This window comes from Martes martes (assembly GCF_963455335.1).
Source record: "Martes martes genome assembly, chromosome: 12".
Lineage (NCBI taxonomy): Eukaryota > Metazoa > Chordata > Mammalia > Carnivora > Mustelidae > Martes > Martes martes.
Genome location: NC_137900.1, coordinates 59,483,224 through 59,491,585, shown reverse-complemented (window position 1 = coordinate 59,491,585; position 8,362 = coordinate 59,483,224). Strand labels below are relative to the sequence as shown.

The window sequence follows — 8,362 nt, the reverse complement described above, 5'->3', positions numbered from 1 at the left end:
TGGGAGTTGGGGGTAAGGAAACAGGGTTTATTGTTTTTGTTTTTTCAAAGATTTTATTTATTTATTCATTTGACAGAGAGAGACACAGTGAGAGAGAGAACACAAGCAGGGGGAGTGGCAGAGGGAGAAGCAGGGCTCCTGCAGAGCAGGGAGTCCAATGTGGGGCTCAACCCCAGAACCCTGGGATTATGAACCGAGCCAAAGGCAGACGCTTAATGACTGAGCCACGTAGGCTCAGGGAAAAGAGAGGTTTTTAAGAAACTTTCGTATGGTAAAGAGGACCTTCTAGAGATTGGAGGCCTTGTCCTCTAGTAAAGCATTAACCTGAAGACCTTTGGGAGCTTCCTTCTGGAAGTTGGGTTATTGATAAGAATGTTTTTTTCTTGCAAATATCACTAAAACATTTGTAAATTGAGGGAGGCTGCTGTCTTTTTGGACTATGATCTCTGTAAGTTAAGCATTTGTTTTTCCTTTCCTTAGCTTTCCCGCGTAGCCAGCAGGGCCTGAGGAATGTCACACCTGTCCCACCTGTGTGACATTGCCCCCTGTGTGGGGGGAAGGGGCTTGCATGGTGTCAGCTTGTGCTTTGTCCTTGCTTGCCTTCTGCTTCCTCATCAATGCCAGCTAACTCCTCACCCCCTTCAGAAACATCTCTTCAGGAACATTTCCAAACTTCTCTTCTGTCTCCCCAAGATCACTTTTTGGGGGAAGAGTACAATGGCTGAGATGGGGCCTACTGAGCCCTTCTCCTCCAAGATCTCTTCTACAATGTTGTTAAAAAGAACACTATAGGGGCGCCTGGGTGGCTCAGTGGGTTAAGCCTCTGCCTTCAGCTCAGGTCATGATCTCAGGGTCTTGGGATGAGCCCCCGCATCGGGCTCTCTGCTCAGCGGGGAGCCTGCTTCCCCCTCTCTCTCTGCCTGCCTCTCTGCCTACTTGTGACCTCTCTCTCTCTCTGTCAAATAAATAAATAAATAAAAATCTTTAAAAAAAAAACCACTATAGGGGCACCTGGGTGGCTCAGTGTAAGCCTCTGCCTTCTGCTCAGGTCATGATCCCAGGGTCCTGGGATTGAGCCCCGCATCGGGCTCTCTGCTCAGCAGGGAGCCTGCTTCCCCCTCTCTCTCTGTCTGCCTCTCTGCCTGCTTGTGATCTCTCTCTCTCTGTCAAGTAAATAAATAAAATCTTTAAAAAAAAAAAAAACACTATAGGCCCAAACTGGCGTCACATATGACAAGTTTTCAAACAGGGGCTTAATGCCTCATCTAACTGTGGTTTCAACTTCCCCAGAAATGTAGTCTTCCCTGGTCAATCAGAAGTTTCCGATTAGCACCAATGATTCCCTACCTGGGCCCTCTCCCCCAAAGGAAGACAAAGTAATCTGCATAATAAGAGTCCCTGCTTTTCCCCTTAAGGCAAAAGGAACAGGCCTGGACCAATCCTTTTCTCTTTCTAATTTTCTTGTCCCAGACTTCTTCCTTAAAAAAAAACAAACTTCCACTTCCGGGGCACCTTAAGTGTCTGAATCTTGATTCTGGCTCAGGTCACAAGGTCTATCTTGAGATAGAGCCCTGAGTCAGCACCCCACTCAGCCGGGAGTCTTCTGGAGATTCTCTCCCTCTTCCTCTGCCACTCCCCATCCCGTGCACAGGGGCGTGCTCTCCCTCTCTCTCAAAATAAATATTTTTAAACTTAAAAAAAATTTTTTTTATTTACTTATTTGGCAGAGACAGCAAGAGAGAGAACACAAGCAGGGGGAGTGGGAGAGGGAGAAGCAGGCTTCCTGGCGAGCAGGGAGCCTGATGCAGGGCTCGATCCCAAGACCCTGGGATCATGACCTGAGCCAAAGGCAGATGCTCAACAACTGAGCTACCCAGGCACTCCTCAAAATAAGTAAATCTTTAAGAAATAAAAATAAAAACCTTCTGTTTTATATACCTCCTCCTCGGAGCTCCCTTCTACTTGCTAGATGGGGTGCTGCCTGATTCATGAATTGTTTAATAAAGCCAATTAGATCTTCAGATTTACTTGGTTGAATTTTATTTTGTAATATCTAGAGAATATGGCTGTGACTAATTTTTTTATAAAACAGTTTTTGCTAGAGAAGCCTTGTGAAAGACCAGGGAAACTGCAGACCTAAACAGTCCCAGAGAGTTCTGCCTAAACAGGGGCGCAGAGGCCAGACTTTGGGGTTAGTCCCTGGTCCTCAGGGTTCTTAAGAGAATGGTCAGCTCAGGAGTGTCACAGAAGCCAGAGCCAATACAAAAAATGTTTCTACCATAGGGGCGCCTGGGTAGCTCAGTGGATTAAAGCCTCTGTCTTCGTCTCAGGTCATGATCCTGGGGTTCTGGGATTGAGCCCCACATTGGGCTCTGTTGGGTCCATGGTCAAAGGAGCGAGACTGATACAAAGCGAAGGTCAAGCAAAACTTTATTTCACGCCAAGCATCGAGAATCAAACTGACCAGCCAGGGCCATCTCTTGCAAAGAGGCGACCTCTCTCTGCCTTACAGACTAGCTTTTAAGGGCAAAGGCTATGTGGTTGGGCCTGGCCATGCACAGGTGGCCAATGAGATTGTAACACAGAGAAAGCTGCACAGTCCTGCTAGGTCACACATAAGTGACCAATTGAATTACAATTTAACCTGTAGTAGGTATTTGAACTAGCCTATCACCTTGGTCAGAATTGGCACCCAAAAGGTGCCCCAAAAGGCAGGGCCCATACTCCTTGGTAGCTAGGGAGACAGTATGCGCCCCCACTGATTGAATACCTCCACCTGGCCTGACCCACCCTTGTATTTGGGCTTTGTTACCTGGGACTGGTTTCAGGGACTTGTTTTTAAGTAGGTCCCCTGGGGAGAGAGGGTCAGGGACAGTTTAAGTTTTACTGCATAAACAACAAAATCACTGTTTAACCGGATGGCATCGCTCTGGCTAAAGAGGCCTTTACAGCTCTCTGCTCAGCGGGGAGCCTGCTTCCTCCTCTCTCTCTCTGCCTGCCTCTCTGCCTACTTGTGATCTCTATCTGTCAAATAAATAAATAAGTAATCTTTTTAAAAAATCTTAAAAAAAAAAAAACGTTTCCACCATCATGCAGTCTCCTCTAGATAATCCCTTTTTTACCTTAACCTTCTTGGCCAAGTTTCTCAAAAAATAATCCATCTTCTCAGCCTTTACTCTTACCTGTACAATACACTGTAACATGTCTAGTGGTCTGTATTAGATTAAGCAATCTTAGCTGCTGTAGCAAATGACACCCCAATACCCAAACTCAGTGGCTTAGCAACACAGTCCATTGTGGGGGGATAGGGAAAGCAGCATTCAGAATTCTCCACTACTTAATGCTCTGTAATTAAGATAATAAATGAGAAAAGAGTGAAAATGTAAAGAATTTCACAGGTTTTAGGAGCCAGATCTGAAAGTGGCATACATGGTTTCTGGCTATACTTCATTGGCCAGAACACAATCACATGGCCTGATCAACTACAGAGTATACTGTGGAATGTAACCTGACTGCCCAAGAGCAAAAGGAAATAGATTTGTGAATATATATCATCATCTGTGCTACATGTCCCTACTAAGAAAACTAATGACCATTTCCCATCATTTTATCGGAACTCTCAACTACATTTGACTGTGTTGACCCTTCATTCCATCACAATCATGTATGATGCTATGCTCTTCCAGTTCTCTTCTCCTTTGTGTTTTATTTATAAGACAAACACGTATGTCACCACTTGCCAGGCACTAATTGCTTTATAAATATTAACTCATTTAATCTTCATCACAACGAAGGTATGTACTATGAGGTAGGTACTTTTATTCATCCCATTTCACGGATGAGAAAACTGAGTCACAGGGTTTAAATAACTTACCCAAGATCACACAACTAGTAGGTGGCCAGAGCCAGGCTTATTAACCCAGTCCAGCTCCAGTCCAGTCTCTTTTCTTTTCTTTTTAAGATTTTATTTATTTATTTGACAAACAGAGATCACAAGTAGGCAGAGAGACAGGCAGAGAGAGTGGGGGAAACAGGTTTCCTGCCAAGCAGGAAGCCCTACGCGGGGCTCGATCCCAGGACCCTGAGATATGACCTGAGCCAACCAGGCGGCCCTCCAGAGTTTCTTTCTTAATCACCGCACTTTGCTGCCTTTTTTCTCCCTCGCTCCTCTTTATGATTTCCCTCCCTGTAACCCTGTTGGTTTACAATGCCTTCCTCTCACATTTTTGCTTCAAAACAAAGAATGAATCGTAGGCTCCAAAAAACACCCATGCTGTCTCTTCACGGTGCCTTTGTTCTTGGAATAGGCCTCATTCGTAGAATGCCTTCCCCATTTCCCTTAAATACATTGCTCAGGCGTCACCGCCTCCGGAAAGCCTTCCGTAACATTCCCAGGCAGAAGCGCCTTCTCCTACTTTCCGCGCTAGCAAAGGTGACAATCACAAGTCCCAGGAGGCTCTGCTTCCGGGCTCGCTTTATTCACCTGGGAGCCCAAACAGTCCAGTCCATTCTGAGTGTCACGGCCACCTAGCCCCATCCATACTCTCACCCCCACCCACACCTGGTTTGGCAGTCGAAGGGACCCCGCCTGTAGACCCTAAACGCGGCCGCTGGGACGGCTTAGCCCCGCCCCTTCGCATCACGCGCGAGGCTCCGCCCCACCCCTTCGCGCTCCCCGCTTCCCGAGAAGAAATGGTTCAGCCCGAGGGGCGGGGCCCGGGTGCCCAGACTGTTCTGATTGGCCAAGGCAAGCCGTACCACGGCGGTGGCGGGGGAACGGTAGTGGACTGCGTTCCGCAGGTTTGGAGGCGGTGGGAGTCACAGCTCCAGGCCTCAGTTCGGTCCTTCGCTTCTCTGTGCCAGGCCGCCCGCCGGAATGCAGTGGGCACTGGGCCGGCGGTGGGTGTGGGCCGCGCTGCTTCTGGCTGCCGCGGCTGTGCTGGCCCAGGTGGTCTGGCTCTGGCTGGGCACGCAAAGCTTCGTCTTCCAGCACGAAGAGATCGCGCAGCTGGCCAGGCAGTACGCGGGTGAGCCGACGGATGACCGGGCGAGTGAGCGGGTGGAGGGCAGGGGCCTGGGGAGGCCGGAGCTGAGCTGGGAGTTTCAGAAGCGCCTTTCCAGTTCGGAGTGGTTCTGGCTCTGACTCTTGTCCTCTGACCCCGCCAGGGCTGGACCACGAGCTGGCCTTCTCTCGGCTGATCGTGGAACTACGGCGGCTGCACCCAGGCCACGTGTTGCCCGACGAGGAGCTGCAGTGGGTGTTCGTAAACGCGGGCGGCTGGATGGGCGCCATGTGCCTTCTGCACGCCTCACTGTCCGAGTACGTGCTGCTCTTCGGCACCGCCCTAGGCTCTCGCGGCCACTCGGGTCAGTGCTGGCGGCGGGCCGAACTGGGAGGCTGGGGCTGTGCAGGGGCTCATGCCTTCCTTTCTGATGTTTGGCCAAGCCATGTATTGGCGCTGATACCCTGATCTTCGGTGTCCATCTGATTGTCCCTCAGGACGCTATTGGGCTGAGATCTCGGACACCATCATCTCTGGCACCTTCCACCAGTGGAGAGAGGGCACTACCAAAAGTGAGGTCTTCTACCCAGGTGGGTAGGGGGGCTCTGTCATGTGGTTCCGTTCGTTCTGGGGTACCCATAGTTGGAGGAGAGCCATATCATGGAAGGGGGGTGGGTTGAGGGCTCTTCTCTGGTTCCCTTACCGCCAGCAGGTACGCCACAGGTCCTCCATTGAAGCAGGTCCAAGCGCCCCTGTTGCTTTCCACTGTCAAAAGGAAACAACAGCTTCCTGTTAAGACACTGTTCTGTTCATCCAACATTCCAGCAGTTGTTGGGGAGACAGTTGGGTAATCAGATATGTTCTCATACCTCCAAAGACAAGACAGATTATCGTCTTCTTTGTTTCTGTGGTTAAAACATTTTACATAAAAAGTAGAGCTTTGGACTTCCATATAAGTTTGAGGTTGAGTGTTAACAGGCATGACACATGACAGCTGCAGTTCTCAGAAAGCCACACAAGTCTTAATATCACTCCCTCCCTATCTAACAGGCCCAGCCCAAGTTTAGTTAAATTTCTGCCTGACATGAGTGAGGTTTGGGAATGCAGACTTCCAGGACTCCCATACAGTGGCCCATGGCCTGGTGAGGTGGCCCTCCCTGGCTTCCCCCCCAAAGAGGACGTGAGCCAGGTGATGGCACAGAGGAAAACTTAGGAGTGGCTATCTTGGCTTCTTACTCTTCCAGATGGGCGACAAGGCCAGTGAGGTAAGGCCTTTTCCTTCCCTGAAGCTCCTGCTCTGTTCCCTGCCCCTAGATAGCCCGTGGGCTAGGGAGGTGGCAGCAATGGAAGGACAGGGCTAGGCTCCTTATGTGCATGCTCTCTGTTCCCCAGGAGAGACTGTGGTGCATGGGCCTGGCGAGGCAACGGCTGTGGAATGGGGTCCAAACACATGGATGGTGGAGTATGGTCGGGGTGTCATCCCATCCACCCTGGCCTTCGCACTGGCTGACACGATCTTCAGCACCCAGGACTTCCTCACACTCTTCTATACTCTTCGCGCCTATGCCCGGGGCCTCCGGCTTGAGTTCACCACCTACCTCTTCGGCCAGGACCCCTGACCAGCCAGGCCTGAAGGAGGACCTGTGGATAGAAAGGAGCGGGCAGGCCCGCATACATCCTCTTTCTGGAGCTCACGTGAAAAGACAGGGACATATTCACAACATGCAACTATTCCAGTTCCTGGTGTACGAGCAGGGACACACATGCTTATACAAACAAACATAGACTCATGGGAACATATGAGACATACATGCAGATACAGTCCCATGTGTACAGCAGCATCATGCATTCACACCTGCCCAGAGAGGGAGCCCCACATATACCCAGGGGGCCAGTCATATTCAGACATACATACTATAGGCTTGACTCAATAACTCAGGCCTTTCCAGAGCTTCCCTGCCAGCAGTCAGGGCTCTGGAATTAGGGATGGGTGTAGGTATTACACTCTTGTCTGGGCCTGACCCCTCAATCCAGCAGCAGTTGAGGGGGGAGGAAGATGAAGGGTTGCCTGTGGTGGTGGCCCCCATCATCTCCCTGTCCTCACCATATGCCTTACCCCCATTCTCTTCCCCTGCTATGCAAGTGCTCTCAGTGACCTGTCCCCTACCCTCCCAGCAACCAAGTCAACTGGGGAACCGTAAGAATGGAGAATGCTGAGGTCAGGGTCCTCTTATCCTGAAAGACCCTGCCCCCAACCCCATTCATCCCTCAGGAGTATGATGGGGAGGCTGGCCTCAGCTCAGGACCCACTGCTGGGCAGAGGACCTAAGAGAGGTTAGCCTAGGTCCAGGGAGCCATCCCTTGCCTAGAGGCCTACACACATATGCCCCCCATCACAGCTTTCAGACACTGCCTTTGGTGCACTGTCTGTCCATCTGTCTCTGTTAATAAAGACCTGTTGAACAGTTTCATTTCTTCGTGTGTCTCAGCGGCAGGAAAACCTGCTAATGTGAAGAAATTAAGGGCTGGGTGAGATAGTGTGTGTCTTGTTCTTGCCTTAACCTCTGCCTGTGCCATTCTGGAACTAGTCCTGTGACTTCAACCCTGGATGGCCACTGGGTGGCAGTGTATACCCACTTTTGAGCTGAAGGAGGCACAATCACTTTTGGCTCTTTTCTAGGATGATAATGCCCACCCAGAGTAGGAGTTCTTCCTCTCCAGTCTTTCTTTTCTAGGACACCTGACTTCGTAGAAGCCCCTAGGGGTGGAGAGCAGGAACACTACCTGGTGGTGTCCGAGGTGTCCTGGTGCTAGGGTGGGGCAAAAGAGGTGCCTAAGGTGCTGTCACTCCCAGGAACACCACCTTTGACCTCTTAAATTTTGCACCCTGGCATCTGGCTGGCCTCACCTTCCTCCTGGCCTTGTTCTGAGGTTGAATAAGAGCCAGGCCACTGTCACTTCTTACGCCTCCTGCTGTATTAAGAACAGAAGGAGACTGGTTATAAAAATATACAATTTTTAAAAGATTTTATTTGAGATGGAGAGAGAACACTAGTGGTGGGGAGAGTCAGGGAGAGGGAAAAGCAGACTCCCCACTGAGCACAGAGCCTGAAATGGGGCTTGATCCCAGGACCCTGAGATCATGACCTGAGCCCAAGGCAGACGCTTAACCAACTGAGCCACCCAGGTGCCCCCCAAATACTCAGTTTTTGTATACAAACTCAACATTATATACAACTTTTTGAGAGAGCAGCAAGCAAAGGGAGAAGTAGAGTCCCCACTGAGCAAGGAGCCCAGTGCTGGACTAGATCCAGGACTCTGGGATTATGAGCTGAAGACAGACACCCAACTGACCCACT

The 8,362-nt window shown here is 50.3% G+C and overlaps 1 protein-coding gene across 1 annotated transcript; it reads left to right on the top strand.

Moving 5' to 3' along the window:
- The first annotated feature begins 4,740 nt into the window (after nt 1–4,740).
- On the top strand, nt 4,741–7,471 carry SIGMAR1 (sigma non-opioid intracellular receptor 1). The gene is made up of 4 exons (XM_080820277.1): nt 4,741–5,027; nt 5,167–5,367; nt 5,501–5,593; nt 6,396–7,471. Exons 1-4 carry the CDS (start codon nt 4,877–4,879, stop codon nt 6,620–6,622), a joined length of 672 nt encoding a protein of 223 aa, XP_080676403.1. The 5' UTR covers nt 4,741–4,876; the 3' UTR covers nt 6,623–7,471.
- The last annotated feature ends 891 nt before the right edge of the window (nt 7,472–8,362 follow it).

Bases quoted from the DNA above. Each gene is read 5' to 3' on its own strand.
- SIGMAR1 (XM_080820277.1), top strand. From the start codon at position 4,877: ATGCAGTGGGCACTGGGCCGGCGGTGGGTGTGGGCCGCGCTGCTTCTG. The intron at 5,028-5,166 runs GTGAGCCGACGG...TGACCCCGCCAG, and splicing joins GCTGGCCAGGCAGTACGCGG to GGCTGGACCACGAGCTGGCC. The intron at 5,594-6,395 runs GTGGGTAGGGGG...TCTGTTCCCCAG, and splicing joins AAGTGAGGTCTTCTACCCAG to GAGAGACTGTGGTGCATGGG.